The sequence below is a fragment of the Trichosurus vulpecula genome, chromosome 9 (genome assembly GCF_011100635.1).
Source record: "Trichosurus vulpecula isolate mTriVul1 chromosome 9, mTriVul1.pri, whole genome shotgun sequence".
NCBI lineage: Eukaryota > Metazoa > Chordata > Mammalia > Diprotodontia > Phalangeridae > Trichosurus > Trichosurus vulpecula.
Genome location: NC_050581.1, coordinates 123,545,791 through 123,571,681, shown reverse-complemented (window position 1 = coordinate 123,571,681; position 25,891 = coordinate 123,545,791). Strand labels below are relative to the sequence as shown.

General features: G+C 38.4%; 1 protein-coding gene across 13 annotated transcripts in view; it reads left to right on the top strand.

Moving 5' to 3' along the window:
• PBRM1 (polybromo 1) overlaps nt 1–25,891 on the top strand; it is a 121,654-nt gene that overhangs the window by 13,235 nt on the left and 82,528 nt on the right. For 9 of the 13 annotated variants that reach the window (XM_036737782.1, XM_036737779.1, XM_036737780.1 and 6 more), the window contains 6 exons: nt 7,819–7,935; nt 13,232–13,300; nt 15,031–15,129; nt 16,640–16,725; nt 17,362–17,457; nt 20,267–20,358. In XM_036737782.1, coding sequence (XP_036593677.1) covers nt 7,819–7,935; nt 13,232–13,300; nt 15,031–15,129; nt 16,640–16,725; nt 17,362–17,457; nt 20,267–20,358 — 559 coding nt within the window. The remainder of the gene's footprint in view (nt 1–7,818; nt 7,936–13,231; nt 13,301–15,030; nt 15,130–16,639; nt 16,726–17,361; nt 17,458–20,266; nt 20,359–25,891) is intronic. The other 4 variants (XM_036737790.1, XM_036737788.1, XM_036737784.1 and 1 more) reach the window with 1 other exon arrangement.

The window sequence follows — 25,891 nt, the reverse complement described above, 5'->3', positions numbered from 1 at the left end:
TAAAGTGGGGTGACATGTTGAACGTTTTATTGACTTGGAAAGAGGCATGTCATGCCTCTTACATTTGCAGCTGACATTCTACTACAGACCTGCACAACTTGGCAGTAGGTAGGGGCCAAAATAAAATAGGCTAGACTTCTTCAGACTGCGGATAGGTTTTGAGACAGACTGATGGTGGTTGGTTGCTGCGGGTCACATGACAAACAGGAGAGAGTGCACAGTGGCAACATACCTGCCAAGTTACATGATGGCACAGTAGTGACTAGTGGAAGGCGGGTTAAGCAGAGCACAGACCAAGCACTCGTTACATTTCAACTTTCTTCTACATTGTCTACATTTTTTGCGGGCCCTATGTTGCGAAGAATACCTGGGATACACTTCTCATTCAGCCTCTACTTCTGGCCTCTTCCTCTTACATGCCAGCTGCTAAAGTGATGTTCCCAAGGCACAGGTCTTAATGTTGGCCAGCAAGCATTTATTAATGTGTGCCATGCCCTGTGTAACACACTGGGACATAAAAAAAAGCAAAAATAGGCCCTATCTTGTAGGACCTTACGTTAAAAAAAACAACCATTTACTTAAGGCAAATAGATATATATTAAAGCAGATGCATAAATAATAAAATATATCATGATCCACACCAGGATTACACTTTTACCAGTCCGTCTTAGGGAAGCACATGAGGAAGGAAAACATATGCTTCAAGTAACTCAGGTCTGCACTGCATACAGTCTGTGTCATTGGTCCATTCAGTAACTTCTGCACCCTGCAAAACTGTTTGCTTACTACTTGATGGTTGGTCCTCACTGCTCTGTAGTTGGGCAAATCCTTTTTATTTGAACATAAGATTTGTAAGCTTATTCAATACAATAACCCTTTAAGAGGTCTTTAGAAAGTGTTTTTCCTTGGACATGAGGTGGCTGCCTAAACTGAGGCAGACTGCCCAGCTCCCTCACACCTAACTCCAGCAAAAACATGAAATTTCTGCTAGATTGAATGATGATCAAGAAAGAAGAAACTACAGTAAGAAACTTCTTCCACATGAGAACCATACAGAAAGTTAGCCATTAGCTCACAGGTGATAGGAAAGGGGGCCACAAGCACAAACAAGCCAGTGGCCTCTCAGTTTAACCAAAAGAGGGCTAGATACACCTGTAGCTTACTGGATTATGTGTCTGGAGGTATCGGGAGCAGAGAACCTCCCAGAGAAAACCCCAGGGTAGTTGTAAACCCAGAATAGGGTGCTTGGAAGTCCACAGAGCAGCAGTGTCTAGTGGGAGTCATGACTCAGACCAGGATACGCCAGGACTCCATAATCCCCATCACCCTATTCTCAGGTACAGAGAAGACCTAAAGATTGAAAGCTATATGTAAACCTCAAAGATCCTGAGGAGCCGAGCTCTGGGAGCAGGAACTCAGGTGATCTAGAGTGCAACTAACTAGGGCTAACCACCCCCACTCCCAGAAGTGCAGCAGAGGTTAGAGCCTGCCCTGGCACAAAGCTTTAATTTAGAACTGAAACTGGAGAGATGAATAACTTAAAGAAGATACCGACCAGTGTCAAAAATTAATATAAATTTAGAGATGTTCCTAAAGAAGAAGAAAATAACTCTCTAAGAACTGTATGCAGAAACTAAAAGGACAAATGGATTTTCTACATGATTACTTAGAAGAAATGAAGCAAAAGATAAAAAAATGAAATCAAAACTCTGGAGGAAGGAATTGGAAGAAGAATAAATAGCTTAGAAGAGAAAGTAATAAACCCAACCCAAGTAATAGGCAGACTGAAAACTAAATAAGACCATGCAGAATTCAGTAATCTCATGTGACAGCAAAAAGTATTAAAGCAAAATTAAACGATTAAAAAAAAAGAAAATGTAAGAAATCTGATCTCAAAAACACCTGTCCTAAAAAACAAAACAAGGAGAGATAATTTAAGAATTATCAGACACCATGAATACCAGTATCTTCTTTTTTTTAAGCCAAGACATCATATTTTATAAAATCAAAAATGAACACTACTTAAATCTGTTAGAACCAGAGGGTAAAGTGAAGTTAGGAAGAATTGATCATCTCCTGAAAGAAACCCCAAAAGGAAAAGTCCCAAGAATGTCATAGCCAAAATCAGAACTCTGTCATCAAAGAAAAGATGCTCCAATTCATGCAGAAATAAGTACCAAGGAACTGTGGTCAGAATCACACAACACATGGCAAATTCTACCAGAAGTGAGATAAGATCTTTGACTACAGTATTCCAAAAGGCAAAAGATAAAGGCTTATGACCAAAATAACAAAAAAGCTAAATATAATGCTACAAGCAAAATAATGAACTTCTAATGGAATAGAAGTCTTTATAGCATTTCTGATAGATTAGAGCTGAGTAGGAACTTTGAAATGCAAATGCAAGTCGAAAGAAACCTTGATACGTAATTTTATTTGAGCAACTGGGGACTATGTGATGATGTTCTGCTAACATTCTAAGAAGGAGAAAATAAAGAAGTTTCCCTTCACAGCCATTTATGTCTTCAAAGATTATTGAAGGAGGTAAATAAGAAAAACATAAGACATTGAGGGTAGGGGGCTTTTTTGTAAGGAGTTTTAAGGGAAGAAAAAAGGAAATATGAAAGGAAGAAGGTAGGGGAGCTTCCTTTTTCTCATAATTCACATGCATAAAAAGACAAGTATACAAATAAGGAAAAAAGAGTGAGGGGAGCAGGCATTAGTTGAGCCTTACCTTTATCAGAAAGAAAGGAGAGTTGAACATGCATGCACACATACACTCTCTCTCTTGAATAGTTTAATGTAGAAATATATCAAACTCAAAGGAATTGAGTGGGAATAAGAGAGAGAAAAAGGACAAGAGGGAGGATAATACCAGAGAGAGAATAGCTGCAAGCAAAAAACTTTCTGATCTTAAAGGGGAGATTAAAAGGAAAGAAAGAACTAGAATCTAAGAGGGTGCCCATCAGCTGGGGACCAGCTGAACAAACTGTGGTATATGAGTGAAATGGAATATTATTGTACCATAAGAAATAAAAGACAATTGCAGAAAATTTTGGTATGAGCAGATACATTGTGAAGTGAGCAGAAACAGAACAATTTATACAAGGAGAACAGCGTTGTAAAGGAAAACCATTTTGAAAAATGTAAGCATACCAGTCAATGCAGTGACTATCCATATCGCCAGAGAACCTAGGTTACAACATGTTACTTACCTCCTGACAGAAACTAATAGACTCAGTGCAGGAGGCATACATTTTTGTACATGGCCTCTGAACAGATTCATTTTGATTGACTGTCCTTGTTTGTTATAAGGGTTTATTTTCTTTTGATTTTTTAGTTGGGAGGGAGGGTAGAACCATGACAATACTGATGAAAAAGAAAAAAGGCCATTTAAACCTTTTCTTAAATGCATAGCGGAAAAAACTGAAGGAAGGTTAGAAAAAGGCACAGACAAGCAGTACAGTTTTTCCCCCCAGTGGATTCTTTATAACATAAACATTTTGTATATCATGATATACATGCTAATTCTGCAAAATGGATGTATGATTTCATCAGAAATTAGAGTATCTGCCACAATCATGCTCTGTTATTAATTGTGATAAGGAGAAAACCAAGCAGAAACCCCTTGGTGTCATCCCTTTAAAAACCATCATTTTTTGAATGATACATGATTTTAATTCAAGCTGTGATGTGGCTTCTGATCTAGACAAAATAAATCTAACTATTTCACAGCCTTTTTTTTTTATAAATTTATTTTCTTATTTTTAGTTTACAACATCCAATTCCACAGGTTTTTGTGTTCCAGATTTTCTTTCCCTCCTTCTCCTTCCCCTTCCCCGCCAAGACGACCTGTAATCCAGCATAGGTTCTATATTTAAAGCAGAACAGTTTTGATGATGTGTTATATGTATATATGCATGTGTGTGTACATATATATGTATGTATCCATGTACATATATACAGCAGCATGAAATAGAAATTCACAGTTTCATATATATCCCCTTTTTCATGTACTAAAGTGTATGGAGAGAGAGAGAGAGAGAGAGAAAGAGAAAGAGATGACCCCTTTTTTTGGTATCTTAAGTTTAAAATAAATAGATTGAAAAAGTGTTACGTCTTAATGTTAGTAGCGGTCCCTTCTAAGCCAGAGAACTGCTAAGGTTATACAGACTATCTCTGGGCCCACAGACCAGCTCATCTAACAGTTCACTCACCTGAATGCTGGATCTAGTAGTCAGAATGGAGAGAAACTTGCATTCTAATGTGGAACACCACCTATAAGTAAATAAGCATATGCAAGGTCCATTCAGAATAGATGAATAGCAGTCTTAGAGAGAAAATCTCTAGTCTTTAGGAGATTCTCCTCCAGAAGATGGCAGCTAGCTGAGACTCACAGGAAGCCAGAGATTCTGGGGAGTGGTGGAGAAGAAAGGAGAGCACAGCATGCTTGGCCTGGGGCAGCAGCCAGAGAAGGTGAAGCTCCATATGCAAGGAGCTGCACGTAAGCCTTTGTGGTGGGGCTATAGATGACGTAGAGAATAGTGATGTAGAAGACAGGAAAGGAAGCAAGGGCCCAGATGGTGAGAGTTTTAAAGGACCTCAGGAGCTTCTGTTTGATTCTAGAGGTAACAGAGCCACTGGAGTGTGAATGAAGGACAACATTGTCATGCCTACACTTCAGGACATCTCTTGTCACCTGTGGGGAGGATGGATGTTGTGTTAGGGAGACTGAATAGGACGCTAATACAGTAGTCCAAGGGAGAGGTGGTCGCTGTGTGAATGGAGATGAGGTGATGTATGTGAAAGATGCGGAGGTAGAAGCAACGAGATCTGACAGCTGACTGGATGTGTAAAGTGAGTGTGGTTGGAAAGAAAGATAATGAGTTCTTTTTAGACCTGTTGAGTTTGAGGTGTCCATGGGTCATCAAGTTCAAAATTCCAGTAGGCTCCGGAGCTCTGGAGAAAGTCTAAGGCTAGGCATGTAGACCTGACGATTGTCTGTATAGAGAAAATATTGAATCTGTGGAAGCTGATGAGATTACCAAGTGAGATAGTTGTCCTTTGTTTTCAAAGACACCACAGTTAATGTCTTGACTTGTGCATGAATTTGAGCTTTACAAAGTCATTAGCCTCACTCTCTCTTCCTGAGTCATTAATGTCCAGTGGCAGGACAGAAGTCAAGATGACTGGCTTTGGTCCAGGATGGAGGGAAGACCTTGGTGTCTTAGATGTCTGACTGAGCTCTAAGCTCTCTGTAGCACCTGCTATAACTGCCTTCATAGCTATTGGAACAAATTGTTCTTATCTACCCATTCCACTGGGGAAGTTCTTCACGTCCCCCTGACTCACTGCCAGGTTTGAGGCCTGTCGGTTACCCTCAGCCTGGTTTAGCCTGTCTGCTGAGACAGTTTACATGGGTATGGCCGCTGGGCATGCTACAGCTTCTTGGAGCAACAAGTGAGAGTTGAGTGAATCAGGTGGAAACCAAAAGTTGATGAGCAGCCCTAAAAGGGGCTTGGCAAGCCCTCATGCCGGAGGTGCTAGTCCTCCTGAACAGGTCATACATCCCAACCAAGTGAGACAGAGAGAAAGGATCGAGAGTCGAGGACACAGCCTAAGGGGATACCTTCCATTTGTTCGTTCTGATACAGATGAAAATCCAGCAGAGTGAAAAGAAGCAGTCAAACAAATAGGAAGGAGCAGTGTTAGAAAAACCCAGAAAGGAGAAGGTAGTTACTGGCTTCAGATACCCTGCTCAGAAATCTTGAGTGACTTCCCACTGCCCCTACGATAAAATATAAGCTCCTCAGCCAAGCATTTAAACCCTGCTACACTATGGCTTCCACTTACTTTGCCAGTCTTAGAAATGTTACATTCCCCTTCTTCACACAATCTGCATTCCAGCCAAACTGGCTACTTAACTTTGTCCTGAATACAACTTGGCATCTCTTGTCACCTGTGCCCTCACCTGAGATGTACCCTCCTTTTACCTCTGTCTCTTAGAATCCTTCATGGATCGGCCCAGGCCTTTTCAGTCCTCCTAGTTGTTAGTGCTCCAGAAATTACCCTGTCTTTTCTTATCAGTGCACATGTCTTATCCCCCAGTAAAATTTATCAGATTCCTTAAGGCTAGCAGCCTGCCCCCAAATACACAGAAAATAATATCCTACTACATAGTAGGGGGTTATAGATTCACTGAACATACCAATTATAGACTCTACTCACACTTTATTCAAGCTAGATTGAGGAGGTGGAAAGAAATGATCTATACATTCAGGGTAAAATGGTACACAGGAAGTTCTGTTTCGTTTTTTATTTAAATGGGGTGGGGACAGAAACGGTTGAGCTAAATCGAAGAGGACTTCAGTGCGTAGGAGCAAGTTGGATTGTGTTAAGGCATATATATGCTTTCCTGTGCTAAGAGGCTCAATCAAGTTAGAAGCTCTTATGTAGAGAGTCAGCTTTGGGAGTAGAAGTCCACACAGGAATATAATGTATAAATTTGCTAGTATCCTTTCATCAGCTGCATTAGCTGGAGTTTGGTAGTTCACCAAGACTAAAATCATCATAACATAGCTGTTGCTAGGTGGCGCTTTAATGCACAGAGCACCAGGCCTAGAGTCAGGAGGCTCTGAGCTCAAATCCAGCCTCAGACGCTCAGTAGTTGTGTGACCCTGGGCAAGTCACTTAACCTCTATTTTCCTCTGCTCTCTCATCTGTAAAATGGGGGTGATAATAGCACTTACCTCCCAGGATTGTTATAGGGATCAAGTGAAATAATAGTTATAAAGTGCTTAGCACAGAGCCTGGTCCTCTATAAACGTTAGCCATTATGATTACCTCCTGCATGAAGGCTTTCCCATCTGGATTCTAGTGTGTGTGTGAGTGATATAGATAGATCTGTTTAGAGAGAAAGAAAGAGAGAGCTTGTTTGTACATATTTGGTTGCTTGTTTCCCCCATTAGGTTGTGAGCTCCTTCAGGGCAGGGACTGTCTTTTGCCTTTTTGTGTGTCCCCAGTGTGCAGCACAGTGCCTGGAACATATGATAAATGTTTATTTACTGACAAACTGGTAGTTAGCCTTCACATATATACTGACTTGTGGTAAATGCAGGTAACAATCAAAGTGCCAAGACATAAGAAGAAAAGTAGGAAGTCCTAATGCCAGCTTTGAGAGTAGATTTGGGAGTTAATTCTTCATAGCATTCATGACTCCAACTATCTTTGGATCATAAACAATAGATAGAAAAGGAACAGATTGTCATGAAGGTTTATTTCTTTTAGGCTTTCATTCCTTCAGAGTATGCATTTCCTTTTTTCTGACATTACTATTTTGTCATAACTCAGTTTACCTTGGAACAGAATTCAATATAATGTAAATCTATTTTAAATATGAGGGAGAGGGCTTATTTACTAAAGCAATAAAAGATTTTGGTTACAAGATAGTTTCATTTAATAGAACGAAGGGCAGCTTGGGGGAAGGGGTAATCAGAATGCATGCCATCTTGGGGTGGGGGGTAGGGGAGAGATGGGGAGAAAATTTGGAACTCAAAATCTTTTGGAAATGAATGATGAAAACTAAAAATAAATAAATAAAAATTTTAAAAAGATAGTTTTTTTTATAAGGTTCTACCTGGTAGAATGTGAGTATAACAGTTCTGCAATGTATTCTCTAAACGTGCATAAAAATTTTTATATCCTGTATTGTAAAATGCTCCATGAATCAGACATGTTTAGTAACTACAGATTGCTCAGAACTGATTTTAGATTTCTCAGCACTCACAAAGTCACTTTCATTTTTATTGTCTTTGCCAGTCTTCTCCAAGTTACCTGAAAGAGATCCTTGAGCAGCTTCTCGAAGCCATAGCCATAGCTACAAACCCATCAGGACGTCTCATAAGTGAGCTTTTTCAGAAACTTCCTTCAAAAGTGGTGAGTTGCAACTGAAGACATTTGACTTTTTAAGTTTGTTGATACAAAAATGTAAGAGTCCTAGCCCTTTTTGAAATAAGAAAGAGGAAAGCTTTCAAACAGAAGCTAGTTCATCACATTTATTTTTTCCCATCACCAGGTAAGTGAGAAAGAAGCAGCATCAGAAAAGACCTTTCTGAGTAAGGAGGTGCTTTCTGAACAAGATGGACACTTTCCAAGTATCTGGAGCATGATTTAGAAATATGGTGCCCTTAAAACTCCACACCAGTGAAGTGAGCTCACCTCAGGAGGACTGACTATATCTGAGAGCTACAAAAGTATACGTGACATCAGCATTCATATAGAAGGAATAATAAAAGAAAGGGGGCTATGCCTATTTTCCCAATAATGGAAAGGAAGCAAGAAGATTTAAGCATGTGGAGAATTTTTGGTTATTGTTTTCCTTTTGTTACTGTATTTTTAATGAAAGTAGAAGGAAACATTAGAGAAAACTAAAAGGTGACAAGGACAGAGAAAGCAATTCCTTGTTCTCTAGTCCTGAAGAAAGGCTCAAGTTTGGAGGAGACAATGGCTCACAGGAGTCAGAGCCTGAAAAGCCTTAGAGATCATCTAGTCCAAAACCTTTTGCCCCCTTTTTTTTCCCTCTTGTTTGTTCCTTTACCTTGGTTGGTAGTATACAGAGGCCAAAGCAGCTTGCTCGAGGTCTTGACTAGGAAGTTAGGGGCCTTTGGGAGTAGGTTAGAGCCAGGGCTAAGGAGCTTGAGGAGGAACGTGTACAAGGACCATGATCAGACCAGAGCCTGGATTTAGGGAAGGCTGATGTTGGGGTCTCCTCTTCCATGGGATTGTAATGTAGGAGGCACTCAGTAAGACATTTGTTCATTTAATTGAATCAACCAAGATAGCAAAAAGTGCAAATAATCTCAATTTTTGTTTCTCTTTCATGTGATTGAAAAGGAAACCTAAGCTCTAGTTTTTTGTTGTTTTTTTTTAATTTTCTGTTCATTTTGAAGTTAAATAGATAAAGACAAAAAAAAAATTTCCATGTACACAGCACAACATAAAAAGAAGATTCAGTATAAAACCATGAATTACCATTTCACACTGTTTATTTTTTTTTTAACTATAACATGAGTACTATACATCATTTTTAAAGGTACCCTGCTTTTCTGGCTTCCTTCTAAATTTTCTTTTGTTCTCTGCTATGCACTTTTTTTTCTCCCTCCCTCCTTATCCTTCTCTAGAGAAGTGTACCATTATACACAGATACATATATGTGTGTATATACACACACATGTATATATGTATATATACATGTATATATGTGTATGTATAAACATTATATATATGTAAAACCATACTATACGTACTTCCGTTTATCAGTTCTTTCTCTGGAGGTGGATAGCATCTTCCTTCATAGGTCCTTTGTAATTGATTTGAATATTTGTAATACTCAAAATTACTTAGTTGTTCAAAGTTCTTAGAGCAACATCGCTGTTATTGTGTACAACTTTCTCTTGTTTCTGTTCATTTCACTCTTCATAAAATCCACCAGCTCATCATTTCTTATAGCATAGTAGTATTCTATCACAATCGTATACCACAACTTGTTCAGCCATTTCCCATGGGCACAATTCCAAATTGCTCTCCAAAACTGTTGAATCAGTTCACAGTTCCACCCAACAGTGACTTAGTGTCCCAATTTTTCCATATCTCCTTCAACTTTTGTTGTTTTCTCCTATCATTTTAGCCAATCTGATAAGTATGAAATAATATCTCAAATTTGTTTTAATTTGTATTTCTCTAATCAATGATGTAGAGCATTTTTTCATGTGACTAGTTTTGATTTCTTTATTGAAAAATGGCCATTTCATATCCTTTGACCATTTACAATTGGGGAATGACTGCTATCCTTATAAATTTGACAAAGTTCTTTATATATTTGAGATATGAGACCTTTATCGGAGAAATTGTCCATAAAAATTTTTTCCCAATTTTCTGCTTTCCTTCTGGTCTTGGCTACATTAGTTTTATTTGTACAAAACCTTTTTAATTTAATGTAATTGAAATTATCAATTTTATACCTCACAATGCTCTCTATCTCGTGTTTATTCATAAATTGTTCTTCTGTCCATTAAGTCTGATAGGTAATATATTCCATGTTCTTCTAATATTCTTGTGATGCCTGTATCCATTTTGACCTTATCTTGGTAAATTGTGTAAGATACTGGTCTGTGCCCATATAGCTTTCCAGGTTTCCCAGCAGTTTTTGCCAAATAATGAATTCTTAGCCCAGAAGCTTAACGCTTTGTGTTTGTCAAACACAAGGTTCCTATAATTATTTGCTACTATGTATTGTGTGTCTACTCTGTTCCACTGACCCACCTTTCTATTTCTTATACATTTCTTAGCCAGACAATTTTGATAAGTATTGTCTTACAATGTAGTTTAAAATCTGTTACTGCTAAACCTCCTTCCTTTACATTTTTTTCTATCCCTAAACTCTGTTAATTGTGTGACTTTTGGGATTTTTGTGTAACTTCAGTTTATTATTAGCACTAGGGGAACATCAAAGGAGGGACAGAACTCCAGTGGATGAAGGGCCTTGCAAGGACAGGGGATAGCCTAAAAGAAGGGGCAAGCACAGAGTATATTGGGGGGAGGGGGAACAGAAGGGATTGGCCAGAAAAGTGTCTGGTTTCCCTGGAACATAGACTCCCCCAGGGAAGAACAGTATCAGACTGGAAAGGTGGGGCTAGGGGGTGAAGTTGTGGGACTTTAGATGTCAGGCAGAGGTTAGGCGGCAGCCATGGGAAATTTTTGAGTAGAAGAATGGCATGACCAAATTTGTACATAAGGATTAATCAGTGGTCTAATGAATTGAAAGGTGGAAAGAGTGGAGATGGAAAAACCTTTTAGGAAGCTATTGTTATTGTCCAGGCAGGTGGTAATGAGGGCCTCTGTACTAGGATGGAACCAGCAGAAATAGAGAGGAAAGAAGGAATTCAAGAGTTAGAGTTGGCAGGACCTGGTTACCCGTTAGATGTAAGAAAGGAGATGAGCCCAGGATAACAGACGTGGGAACCCAAGTGAATGGAGCTACCACAGAAAGAGTCAATAATTGTTTACTAAATGCTTACCACGTGCTAAGTGCTACAGACAGGCAAAAAAACAGTCTTTGCCCTCAAGGAGCCCATAGTCTAATGAGGGAGACAACATGCAAATGACTATTTACAAACAAGATATATACAGGATAAACTGGAGATAATATATGGGCAAAGTGAGGGGACACTAGGCTCTTGTAGGAGGTAGGATTTTGGCTGGGACTTAAAGAAATGAAGGAAAGCCAGGAGACGTAAATAAGCTAGAAGAGCATTGCAGACAGCTGGTGAAAACACCCAGATACAGGAGATGGGGCTCCTTGTTTGAGTAAGGGCAGAGAGTCCAGTGTCCTTTGTGGGGGAGGAGGAATAAGGTGTAAGAGGCCCAAAAAGGCAGGAGGGGGTCAAATTATAAAGGACTTTGAACTCCAAACAAAGGAAATTGAAATTAGAAGCAGGTTTAGCTGGAAAGTTTAAGTGGCCTGTTTTTGACATGTTAAGTTTGAGGTGTTTATGGCAGATACAGATTGGAATTCATCTAGATAGATGTGGTAGCTAAAGCCATGAGAATAAACTCATCGTGGGAGAGTGTAGAGAGGTAAAGAGGGCTCAGGGGGACCCTAGGAGAACACCCACATTAAGGGATTAGAAACAAAATAAACCATTGAAAAGGACAGAAATAGACATTCATTCTATGGCTTTATTTTTACTGTCTTTTTTTAGTGCCTTTGATCCATAGAAAGTAGTGTTTTAAAATAAATCAAAAACCTCTCTGTTCTGGGAATCAAACGGTTAGCTCTACTGATAGTGAACATTTGTCGAATATTTGTTGAGCACAATGCTGTGAGAAGGACTCCCAGGGATCCCCAGAAGACAGTGTCTGCTCCTAGGGCTCTGCTTCTAGGAGAGAAGATAAGACAGACACAAAGACCTGCAAGAGAAAATTATCATAGAATTTTAGAAGGACCTTAATAGTCATTGAGTCCAGTCTTTTCATTTTAAAATGAAGAAACAGGCTCAGCCTGGTAAAATAGGCTTTATCTCTTTGGTTAGTGTCACCTGTGGGCCTGGAGCATAGGCAGGCCAGCCAGCTCAGTGCTCTTTCCACCGCATCTCCAGCCTCTGCTAGAAGTCTGAAGAGCCCCAAGACAGGTACAGCGGGAGCTCTGAGTCAGAGAGAGATCACCTCTGGGTCTTGTCCATAGGGCTCATGGCCTGAAACTCTGTTTTATGCTCTAGTCTCCCTTTTTGCTTTTTGCTCCAAATATGTGATTTCATCAGTGTCAGGAATTCCTGACTTAGAAACTCCCTCCGCTGCTACAGCTCTGCAACTTATCTCAGCCTTAGTTGTAGAGTTGGCTTGGGCATTGAGAAATTCTTGACTTACCCACAGCCACACAGCTAGTGTGTGTGTCAGAGGCAGGATTTGAATCCAAATCTTCCTGACTCTTAAGGTTGATCCTTTTTATATGTTTTAAATAGACCTCCTCATCTGTTATTATTAGAGCAGTAATGACCACAAAAGCTGTAACTGGGTTCAGCTTACATATTATTATCCTCTTTTCATCAAAAACACTTAATTTAGCATAAAACTAACAGAAGGCCTTTTTCACCTTTCCTAAAAACCTTAGAGGTTCAAAGTTTTAAAAAATCCATTTTACTCACAGTAAGTACAGCAGTAAAAGAATGTTGTGTAAACAGCCTTTCTAGAATTTCCCCCATTTATCTTCTTGCATGGATGATTTGTGTTCTTATATTTTTAAGTTGTACAACTCTGAATTTGGGATAAAAAGTATTATACTACTTTCATGAGGATCTCCAAATTCCTCATTTGTACATTGTTGTGTGATGGATATTTTATATAGTATATTAAAATCCAAAAGCTTCATCACAGGCCCCATGAGCCTCTTGCGCCACACCAAAAGATTTTGGGCAGTCCACGAAAAACGTAGAAGAAAACATTCTCTACAGTTTTTGTGGGCAGCCCAAAATCCTTTGGCATGCCCACAGGCCACTTACAATCCGCAAGCCACAGGTTGTGCAGGCCTGCTTTATAGCTTCAGATAGAATGCTGGGGTGCCTTCTGGATCTTTGCTCTTCAACATCTTGTGGAAACAAATGCTCATTTGGCCTTGTGGAATAATACTTTCTTTAAATGACTGCTTGAAGCTTAATATGTGTATTTTATTTTCCAGCAATATCCTGACTATTATGCAATAATTAAGGAGCCCATTGATCTTAAGACTATTGCTCAGAAGATACAGGTATGAAGAAGTCTATGTACCGTATGTAGTGTAATTCCGAGTACATCTGCCCAGGGACTTGTGGAGAGGTTGAGGGAAGGGCTTAGAATACAGAATCACTTCTTAAAAATATATTTAGAAGGAAATGCTTCTGTAGTGTGTGGCTTATGTAATGTAAACAAATGAGGGCAATGTTACCTTATTACAGCTTTTGAGGAGGTAGTATCTACTCTCTGCTTCTCCAGAAAATAAGACTTTCTCATTGACAGAATAAATGCTGCTCTTTGACCAAAAATAAAACAAATCACAGTCATTTATGACTTGGAAAATTCATTTCTATTATTTCTATGTAGTTGACTAATATTTGATAATAAAATCAATTGGTTATGACTTATTTGGGAGCACAGAAATTTTCACAGTATTTTAAAATACTGGCCTACTTACTATGTCATCCACAGCCAGTGCCTGATCTTGAGAAGAATGCGGTCTCCCTTTCCCTAATCATCCTGGATTTCTCACATTTCTAGGAGAAGGATGTTTTTTCGTGACCCTATAAAATTGGCTTATACCTTGAAGCATCAAATTTGATTTCTCACAAGTTATTCCCAGATCTGTATCTCTTTGAGTCACATATCCATTCTGTCATCAAGCTGATGGTTCCTCCTTCCAGACATGTCTTAGATTTGCTGTTTCTATCACCATATTGATCCAGGCTCTCTTCACCTTACACCTGAATTATCGTATATTTCTCTAGCTCCAGATTCTTTACAGTCCATCCTATGTACTACTTGGCTGATCTTTGTAAAACACACCTTCCACCATGTCACTCTGCTCTTCAAGAATCGAGAATGACTCTCTGGTGTGATGGAGGCAGGAGACCTGGGTTTGGGTCTCAGCTTTGCTCATGACCTTAGGGAATCATTGAACCTCTTTGAGACTCGATACCTGCTCTGTAAATTGGAGATAAAAAAATTTTTACTATCCACCACAAAAAAGTGGTTATGAGGATTAAAAGAGATGAGTATGGAAAGCGTTTTGTAAGTCATAAAGTGCTGCACAGGTGTAAGCTTTTAATATTGTTACTATGACAGTGACATCCACAGTAGCCCTTCTCAAGTGCCTCGTCATGGCACGGAGATACCCTGTGTTCCCAAAGACTTTGTCAGTGAAGCACATACTCATGGTAAGGCACTGGGAAAAGTTCAAGTACACCCATGAGGATAAAATAGGTATCTCTTGTCCAAGACCTAGCCAGTTAAGTTTGGCATGGCTCCCTATGAGAAATTTGATACCCAGGTGATCCGTTTTTTTAGCCTAGCCACTCATGAAACCCACTGACTAAGATGTAGAAGGGCTATGAGAACCATGCCAGTCTCTTTGGGTTTTCTTTTAGCATAGTCAAACCTCTTTAACACCTCAGTCTCTTTTGTCTCCAGAAAAAACCCTGTCCATTTCTGCCTTTGCTTATGCGTATCCTCTCCTTTTCCTATTTTCTGCCTTTTTTAAAAAAACAGACAATCTGCATATTGCTTCGTATTGTCTAAAAACTGAATCATGTTTTGCTTTAAATGATTAAAAACTTGCTTAATTGCCCATAATAATAAGATAAGATTAAATGATTGCATATGTTAGTTATTTGAGTGTTTTTTTTAAAGATTTGGGCCTCCACTGAAGTTTTAAAATATATAATCGATTTTAAAATTCTTAGTAACTTTCTCTAACATTTATTGCCTGTTTTGTTATTTTCATAGAATGGGAGTTATAAAAGTATCCATGCAATGGCAAAGGATATAGATCTCCTAGCTAAAAATGCCAAAACCTACAATGAACCTGGGTCTCAAGTATTCAAGGTTAGTTTCTAATAGGTCGTTAGGGTTTTGGGGGGGTCTTTTTTGCCACTTTCTGACTTTCATGTTATTAAGTAAGTTGTAAATGTGTTGAATAGTTCATATAGCATACTTTTAATGTGAGTTGTCTTATCTCCTTGGTTTGAAGTTAGTAAAAGTAGCAAAGTCTGGGGGAGGGGAGGAAGCATTGGATTTAGGATCAAGAGAGATGTAGGTACATGTCTTGGCTATGATCATAGGAAGATGACTATGGGCAAGTCCTTAAAGCTCTTTGAGGCCTTTATAGATTCACTCCAAATTAATGAAAGTTCATTTGGAATTGACAAACATGCCTATCAGCAAAGCATAGCAAGATGACTTGGAGAAATTTTTGGTAAAGCCTCCAATCTTGAAGACACTGATCCTAACACCTGCAGTTCTTATTGGAAAGATGACAATAAGTTTCAAAGACATCAAAAGAAATCTCCAAAGTTGAATCAAGTTAGAGCTATGAGCTTCTTTTCTTTAGTCCTATGATGTCTTTATTAAGGCATTTTTATAGTTTTATTTTTAGAATTACTTGCTGCTATAGCTAACAGAAAATTATGCTCTTATTCTTTTTAAGAAAAGAGTTTTGTTGATGCATTTGGCTTTATGTTATAATCATTTCCCACCTACCTCTCTCCAAACCATACCTTCCCTTGTGACAAAGAAAAACAAAAACATCTGATTCAGAGACCATATTTGATAGTGTAGTCCTGCAATCAGGAAGACCTGAGTTCAAACCCAGCCTTAGATACTAGCTGTGTGATCCTGACCAAGTCACTTGGCCTGCCTCAGTTTCCTCATCTGTAAAACATGAAATGGGAATAATAATAGTACCTACCTTCCAGGGTTGTTGTGGGGATAAATTGAGATAATATTTGTAAAGTGCTTTGTATGCCTTAAAGCGTATGTAAATGCTACCTATTATACAACATCATGTCTTAGTAGTGACCACTGCCTTGAATGAAGAAGTTGGCTTTAATTTTCATAATTTAAAGACAAGAGAAAATATTTTGTTCCTAGAATGAGTTGTTAGTTTGGATTTTAGATATTGAAGCTAATAGCTTACAGTTGGTCTGAGCCTCTGTATTCACCCAAAAAACCTTTCTGCTGACATGTATAACCTCCAAACTGAAAAGGTCCATAACCTTCCACTTTTAGTCTAAGGTAAACGAGTATTGGTTATTATATTATCTTACCTTTTCATTCCATTTATTTTCAATGCTTTACTTTCTTTTTATTTAGTATGCCATACTTTCTGTGACAGATCCAGGAAGGTCTGTATAGCTCCACTGAATCAGTGACAGTTTTGTGAAGGCTTGGAGTGGGGATCAGGTGGCCTTGTAAAAACAGTGAGGAGCATTAGTTTGAATGTGGCTTGGAAGACTTTTCTTCATGTAATGTGTGCTATAGAAGAAGGAATGAGACTTTGTTTTACCTTATAAAAATTTTATTTACTTACTAAACCAAATAATTTTTATTTTAACAGGATGCAAATTCAATTAAAAAAATATTTCATTTGAAAAAAGCAGAAATTGAACATGTTGAAATGGCCAAGTCAAGCCTTCGAATAAGGTGGGTAAAAAGTTTTCCTCAGAACATGGGGTCTAAATGGGTCTTAGGTTTTTATAATCTGGTATATTTACCTTTCAGGAAGATTAATGTAGTTTTTTTCTTAAAAAAAAAAGCATTCACATTTCATTTCATAATTATAAAATTAATCATGGGATTTGGATGGAGTTCCATATAACTTACCCACAGTCCCTTCTTCTTGCAGAGACATTATTATAATTTAAATGAGAGTTCTACCGCTGACACTCAGTATCTTTCCAGTGACACCTCCCATGGCTCTATATATCCATCACCATCTCTTTACAGTCTCTTGGGGAAAAAAAAAATGGTACTAGCAAAAAAAACAATTGCCACCACGTTATTAACCCATTTCTGTTAACCCAAGTCTAGGTAGGTACTGTGGAAAGGTAGAAAGACTTAGTCCTGACTCAGCTGTTCACTAGTTTGGTAAGCTGAGACAGCTCAGTCTGTTTCTTCATCTATAAAATGAGAAAGTTGAGATAGATGGTCTCTAAGGTTTCTTATCTGCCCATCATGACTTCTTGTCACTGCTTTCTGACTTCTTGTTTGCTGAGTGTCATGATTTCTTTATTGTATCAGTTGGGACTTGGGCCTCTCAGTTGTCTCATTTCTGAACAGGACTCCATCCAATTTGGCTGCAGCCAAGCTGACAGGTTCTTCACAGGGTAAGGGCAGCCTTAGTGAAGAGAGAAATCCTACCAGCAAATATTATCGGTAAGAGAAATAATCGAGCATTGCACATTGGTTGCAAAATCTCAATAGCTTTGCCTGATACTAATTTGAAGTAGAATCATTACTGCTGTGAGAACTTTTTGAGAATACATATAGAATTTCTTTGAAAATTATGTAGCCCTAAATAGAAATAACAACAACAAAGAAATTGCATGCTGTGTAATTGTGACCAACCTTGGCTCCGTTGAAACATCAAGAAATTACACCTCCCTCCTTTTCACTGTAGAGGTTGGCTACTAGGTGTGTGGAATGTTGCATATGTTGTCAAACATTGTCAGTATGTTAGTTTGGTTTGCTGCACTGTTTTTTGTTTTTCATTTTTTTTAATCTTGGTTACAAGGGATGGCTAACTGAGTAGGAGAGGGGTAGAAATATATTCAAAAAAGAATGCTATATAAAAGCAAAGACATCAATGAAAAAGACTTTTTAAAAGTAGATAGTACTATGTAAGTATAAAAAATATTATTAATCCTTCCATGGTTTAAATTACTGGCTTCCCAGAAAGCATTGAGGTACCATGATTAGAAGACCCCAAATTTGGACTTTAAGATTTTTTATGATAAAGGGCCTTAAGGCTTTTAATTACTCTCCTTCATTGATGTTGTTCTGTAGTTTTAGTCGTGTCTGACTCTTCATGACCCGATTTGGGGTATTCTTGGCAAAGATATTGGAGAGGTTTGCCATTTCTTTCTCCAGCTCATTTTACAGATGAGGAAACTAAGACAAAGAGGGTTAAGTGGCTTGTCCAGGGTCGTACAGCTAGTAAGTTTCTGAGGCCAGATTTGAACTCAAAAAGATGAGTCTTCCTGGCTCCAGCCCTGGCACTCTATCCACTGTGCCACCAAACTGTCCTTTGTTGATATTACAAAGCTGAAATCTGTTTGCTTTCTATTAACAGCAAGTTACTGCTGTGTACTACACGTATCTCTGTGGAAAAAAAATATATACTTCATAATTTTCTTTTATTTCTTGTAGTCCTTTAACCTGTAGATAAGGATATTTCTGTGATACCCTCATTTCAGTCAAAAGAATTGCTGTTTGTGAAAATGACAAAGTATAAGCTTTTTAAATAGCATGTTGTTTATAAGCTTAATAAGATGAACAGAAGATTATCTGTTTCAAATCCTTTGCTTCCTAATCCATCACTAATTGAATTTTTCCTAATGAATCAGTAAGTATTAAGCACCTGCCATGTTCCTGTGAGAATATAAGTACAAAAAAAGAAAGAAAGAAACAATCTCTACTCACAATAAGCTTACAAGTATGTATAGAAATATATACAGCATAAATATAAAGTTAATGAATAAAAACATTGCAAAGTAATTCAGTATCAGTTAGTTTGGGAGACAAGGTCCTAGTATTTGGGGAGATCAGGAAATACTTCATGAAAACCAACTATGACTCTTTTAAAACATGTTTTTACATGCCTAAGGATATGAAGAGGGAATGTGTTTCATGAAGACCTTAAAGCTTTATGCGTTAAGACCCGTAATGGAATTGTATCTTAAAAGAAGAAAAAGACTGTTGCATTTCTTGTTATTGATATATATTCTCTGGATAAGCATGATTCAACACTGATAAATGTCTTTTTGGTTCTTTCCTCAAGCACTAATCAATTTGCTCTGTTTTGGAGGGTTTTTTTACCTTTGGTCTAGACCTATTATTTCATTATTGTGAAAAATTCCCAGTGAGGAAACAAAATGCAGATCTGCAGCTGTTCTCTACATGTAGTCTTAGAGAGTTGCCTTAAGCATTGAGCTATTAAGTGACTTGCCCAGAGTCACTATGTATCTATGAAAGGACTTAAACCCAAGCCTTCCTGCCTGGGAGTTTAGTGCTTTATCCATCACACCATTATACCTCTTAGAAATGTTTATCTCATATTTTGAATTAGAAAAACAAGCAAAAGCCTAATAATTAACAGGAAAAAAAATTCTAAGCAGAAGCCATTGAGAGTAGTTATTAATACTAGCCAGTAACCAACAGAGATATGACAGAATATAAACTCCCAAAATATAATTTGTTTAAAGGAGACAAACTGTAAAATAATGTGTATATTTGAGTGAATAAGATGCTAGAAGAATGGCACGTCATTTTCCTCAGTGAGGAATTTCTATACACTTATAGCCAGGTTCTTTTTGTTCTGAAAATTAGAAGTATTGCCGTTCTGTACTAGAAGGGAGTCAGGTGGCAAGTTTGTATTATCTACTGTAGATTCCCCCAGACCCTTTATTTTCTGTATTGTAGCGATTTCTCTTACCGGTACCTAATCAGAATAATGTCATACTAAAAAATCGTCTACTGTCTCAGCTTTGACCGCAGTTCTTACATTTTGTTCTTTTTCAGTTGTGTCTAACTCTTCATAATCCCATTGGGCTTTTCTTGGCAAAGGTACTGGAGTAGTTTTGCCATTTCCTTCTCCAGTTCATTTTACAGATGAGGAGCTGAGACAAACAGGGTTAAGTGACTTGCCCAGGGTCACAAAGCTAGTAAGTGTCTGAGGCCAGATTTGAGTTCAGGAAGATGACTTCCTGACTCCAGGCCCAGCACTCTATCCACTGTGCCACTTTGCTTCCCCACAGTTCTTAGATGGTGGATGTTAAAAAATATAAAGATAAGTGCAAGTGGTGGTTAGGAAGAGGAATATATATATGGGCATATATATGTGGGCATATAGATGCATGTATGTATACAAATTTGTATATATATTTTTGAGTGATATCTTTTTTTAAAAAAGTAGCTAATTACCCTAACTTTTTCTCCTGTCCTTATTTTTCATTTTCATTTGCAGTAATAAAAGAGCAGTCCAAGGGGGTCGTTTATCAGCAATAACTATGGCACTCCAGTACGGCTCAGAAAGTGATGAGGATGCCGCTTTAGCTGGTAGGAACCGAATCCTGAACAATTCTAACCTTTCTTTAGGAAATCTTGCTGAATGAGTGAAATTGTCCCAATTTGCTTTAAGTGCTTTGTGTTTTTTTTGTGTGCTTATGACTTTGTTAAGAGTTTCTATAGTTTTAGAAATAGACTCTTTGACTAAACTTCAAGTAACTGCTATGATTGGTGAAAGTAGCGAAAGTTTGTATTTTATTTTGCTTTGAGACTTGTCGCTGGATAAAGACAGAAAAAATTCCCCTAACATAGATCCTAATTTACAAAGTATGGTGGCTAATTGGATAAATCTCAGAAGCACTCAGAATCTCATATAGAGAAATTCACATCATATTAGAATCTCCAGTAGTTTAGTTATATTTCCAGTGTCACATCATTTTCTCCTGACTGTCTAATGTGTTGTTGCCTGCAATCAGCATAATACCTTAAATTGCTAGTATTCTTTAAAGAAACCCAACCAAAGGAATAAAAATTAATATTGTGGGTTCAGTGTTAAAGTAAACAACTTCTAAACAGAACAGCTGTGCGGGTATATCTTATCGTCTGACAGTTTTACTTTTAAAATTGAGTTTTAGATTTTTAAAATTTGTACCCTTGATATTTGTATTTGTAATTCAGTTCAACAGACATTGAAATTTAGAATCAAACAGCTTGCTGAGTTTGGAGTCCAACAGTCTGGATTCACATTCTGCCTGTCACATACTCCTAAGGTGATTGTAGGCAAGTCATTCTGTCTTTGGACTTCAGGTGCCTCATCTGTAAAACAAGAGTTTGGGACTTAGTGTTGTCTGTGGTCCCTTCCTGTTCTCTCTCCGTGATCTTATGATTTCCTTAAGACGGTGTCCTAGGTGCTAGGAATATAAAGGTGACACGAGGTCTAGTTCTGGTCCTTAAGAAGCTTACAGTCTACTAGTGGAAAATAAGACATGCATATAAATACTACAGTCTGGCAAGTGCAGAAGGATCATATGATTTAAAGCTTTGGGGACCTTAGAGATCATCTAGTTGAACCTCCTCATGTTACCTACAAGAAAACATCTCTTGGCCTCAGTTAAATGACTTGCCCAAAGTCACAATCTCCTGAGTTGCAGAGCCAGAACTCAAACTTCAGTCCTCTTTAGAGGACCCAGCCAAGGAATGTGAGAGATTCAGCATTTGTCTGTTGTACAGAGATGGGTATTTGCTGACAAAGAACTTAGGGTCAGATCTTGGCTTTGCTATTTGGCACATATGTGACTTTACCTCCCTGGACCCCTAATCTGTAATGAGTGGGTTGAACTAGGTGATCTCTTTTTAAGGGCTCTTAAAGCTCCAAATCCTAACCTGTGATTCAAGAAAGAGAGACCACTAACAAATGAATCATCTAGTATACCTGTTAATTCTATTCTAAAAAATTTAAGACATACCTGAACAGATTTCCCAGATTGCATCCCATTTCACTCTTCCACTTCGTAGTCCCCATCACTAATTAATCTTTGGTCCCATCAATGCAGACACTCCGTCCAGTGAAAGAGACCACAGCCCTTCCATGGCTGCCCATCCAGTGCAGCTCTTGTCCACCTACTCCTGTAAAGCCTTCCTAGGCACTTCATTCAGTATTCTATCTTCTCCTCTTCTTGACATTATACCTCACAAAATCCACCTGTCAGTTAGTCCTCACTCTCACTCCCATTTCTTTTTCTACTTATATATTTCTCTAATCACATCCTTGACACTTTTTCTCTGGAAGAGTTCCTTATTTATAATGTGTTGCAGGCTGCTCACATTTACCATGCACCTCTCCGTTAACCTTTGAGTGATCCTCAGCCTCATCTCTTTGGAAACTATAATATTTCATTGCCTAGAACAATATTACATTCCTGGAAAAATATTGTTATTAAGAAAGTTGGCCTTTTTTTTTTAAGGAAGAAACTTGTATTAAAAGTACTGTGCCATGCAATCTGGCCCACTCTGCTCCTCCTGTTCAGTTTCAGACTCAGCTCATTGGTAGCATTTGTCCAAGGTATCTGTACTGATGCATGAGAGCCAGCCTCAGGTTTTCTATCCAGTCCAAACAGTAGGCATTCTTTATTCATTTTGCTCTTCCTGCATGGATTTTTAGTCCAAACTCCTTGGAGTTATTATGGATCTCATTTAGGAGACAGCCCTATTATGGGGCTTGATGCTTCCAGAATAAGGTCATCCACAAACAGGAAGATTTAGAGGACTTCAACATTCGTAGACAATCTCTCTTTCATTTGGACTCTGCTGGACATCGTTCATGATGATGACAAACACTCTAGTGGTCATACATCTCCCTATTTTATGCCTTTGTACAGTGCTGGGCATATAGTAGGCACTTAATAAATGCTACTTGACTTATTGATTGACAGGATGTTCTAACTAGTGCCCCCCTTTTGGGGAGCTATAAACCATTAATTACTGTTACCATTCAGAAAACTGAATTACTTGACAGTGGGTTACAGAAATTAGAAACATTTGCCAGGATCTTTGGACATTGCTATTGATATTGTCACTTGCTGAGCTTAAGTACATCTTCTGATGGAAACAAGATCTTTTGTTCTAGCTTCCAACTGTAAAAAAAAAAATTAGGCCAAAATAATTATAACCTTACCTAGGAAAGATGTGAATCGGCAAGTTCAGAGAAAGGAGGGCCCGTTCCACTGTAAAATGGTGCTTTGTATTAGTTTGAGAGGTGATACAATTCATTCTTAAGATCCATTGAGGAACAGCAACAAAGTGGAATGGATGACTTAGACAGCTTCTAACTTCTGAATCAGGCCTTTAAAATACCATCTTGTAGTTTTGCTGGAATTTCAAATTTACAGAGTATTATACTCTGTTCAAAACGAACGTTAAGGCTCCTCCTCTAACACCTATTAGCATGGATACTGAAAATTAATTGTTGCCTTTTTTCTTGCATACTTAGTAGCTTATCAGGTTTCTTTGACTTTATTCTTTTATTTACACAACATATCCAATTATAATACATATGTGTGTATGTGGGAGGGAAACACATAAGAGCATGCTATATATGATAAAAATTGTGCTTCTGGCTTCCATGAGTGATATACATTAATACTACCTAGCCCTCATCATCTGAGAATTTCAAGTATATTTGCATCAATGTCTTCAACAGTACACTTTTAAATCAAGAGTTCCTATCATTTCTACTCGGTGGCCTTCTTCTACCCTCTAATTAACCTGTGTAGGAAAATATACCAATGAACCTTTCAGAGATATACTAGTAAAGGAAAGCAGAATATATTTGCATGTAGAAATCTGGTAAAATTTCTTAGTTTTGGCCTGTCAACTCCCAGTGCTGACAGAAAATGGAAATGTTGCCAAAGTGACACATGTGAGTTAGTGACATATATGTTGGAAACTTCTCTCTTATTTTAATAAAATAGCCTTCTGAAAACTGATCTATGATTTATGTTTGTTAGGCTTTCATTTGGACCCCATTGTGGTTAGTAACATTTTACCAAATAAACCCGATTGATATAATTCTTTCTTTATTATTGAGATGTTGATACAGTCTAGTTAAAAACGTAAGTTAGCCTTCTTTTAGGCGTTTTGTATATTATCAGTATTAATAGTGTTTCTTCTTCCTTCTTCATCTCCTATTCTACTGGCATATGTGTACATGTTTCTTAATCTTAGCTTTTTGCTTGTAAATCCCAAAGCCGAAGAAATAGTAGTTGTTGGTAAGCAATGATACCTTGGACAAATGCTACCAATGAGCTGAGTCTGAAACTGAATGAGTGTGGAGTAAACCATCCAACACTATTCAAAGTGCCTATTACGTGCCAGGCTGTGGCACATAGTGTGCTAAGCACTGAGTATCCAGAGACAAAAGACAGTCGGGCCCTGCCCTCACGGAGTTCACAATCTAAAACAAGAAAATTTGTACTTACTATCTAGCCCTCCAATTTTGGGTTTCTAAACCACTTTTCCTAGACGAAGTGAATCTAGGAGATTAAAAAAAATTAACTAAAACTTAAAAAAAAGATAACCGTATAATTTTCTATAACCCTTAGTCTTTTGCATGGAAATTACTCATTTAAAATGGGTTAAAATGCTACCTCAGGTATTTATTACCTGTATGACCCTGTTACATAACCCAAGTCACTCACCCTCTCTTGGCTCTGGTTTTCTCATAAGTCACTTACACTGTTTTCCAAAACACTGATGCTTAAGGTTATGAACAATGTGAACATCAGTGATCGCAGTCTGCCTTGCCCATGTGTTTAGTGTCCTTGGACTGTTGTTTCTGCATCTGTAAAATGGGGATAATGACAGCATCTACATCACACGGGTGTTGTGGGGCTCATGAGAATGGTGCATGGAAGGTGCTTTGCAAACCTTAAAGTGCTTGTATAAATGTTAGTGATTTTTACCTTTCAATCTCTACACGCTCCCTTTCATAGTATAACATGGTCCATTCGGACCCTCCTTCCTACTGCTCCTCATGCAAGTAACTCCCCATCCTGTCTCTGGGCTTTGCATTGACTGTCCCTCCTGTCTGGAACGTCCTCCATCTTTACCCCCACTTTTCAGAATCTCTCTTCCTTCTAGGCTCAGCTCAAGCGGCAACACCTACCTCGAGCCTTTCCTGATTCCCTCTGACTGTTAGTGCCTTCAGGCTCCCCCACCCCATTTATGTTGTGGCTTCACCCCTCGCCAGATAATTAAGGGTAGAACTGCTTTACTTCTGTCCTAGAATCTTCCTGGTCTGGTCCAGTGTTTGGCTTGCAGTAGAAACTTAATAAATGCTCATTAGTTGACTACACTTTGTCATCCACTACAGTATTGTGCCTCTCAAGTAGGTTAGTGGCAGGTTGTGTCAAGCTTTGAATGCCAAACATAAAAATCTATATTTGATCCTGGGGGTAATAGGAGTTTATTGAGTAGCTGACATTGTGACCTGTACTTTAAGAAAATGACTTTGGCTGCTCCATGGAGGATGGAATGCAGGGGAGAAAAACTAGAGGCCAGGAGATTGTTTTGAGGCTATTTTAATAGTCCAGGTAAGAGGTGATGAGCTCTTACCTCACATCCATCTCCTTCTCTCTACTCATACCACTGCCACCCTAGTTCAGTTGTGTGATTGGAGAGAAGACGAGTGTGAGAGATATTGGGAAGATAGAAATGAGAAGACTTAGCAGCTGAACAGAGGGGGTAAGTGAGAGTGGAGTTGAAGGAGACACCAACTGAAATAATGGCCACCCTGTTGAGAGAAATAGGGAAGTTTAGAAGAGGGAAAGGTTGGGGAGCCAGGAGCAAAATAAATAATGTCTTGGATGTGTTGAATTTGAGGTGCCTATGGGATGTTCAGTTTGTAGTATCCCATAAGCAGTACGTGATGATGACTAGAGTTCAAGAGAAAGCTGAAAGCTGGATATAGTGAGCTGAGATTCTTCTTTATGGAGATGAAAGAGGAAGAAAGGGTCTAGGACAGCACCTTGGGGTAGAACTGCAGTTAGGAAATAGGGTATGGATGATAAGCCAGCAAAGAAGGCTG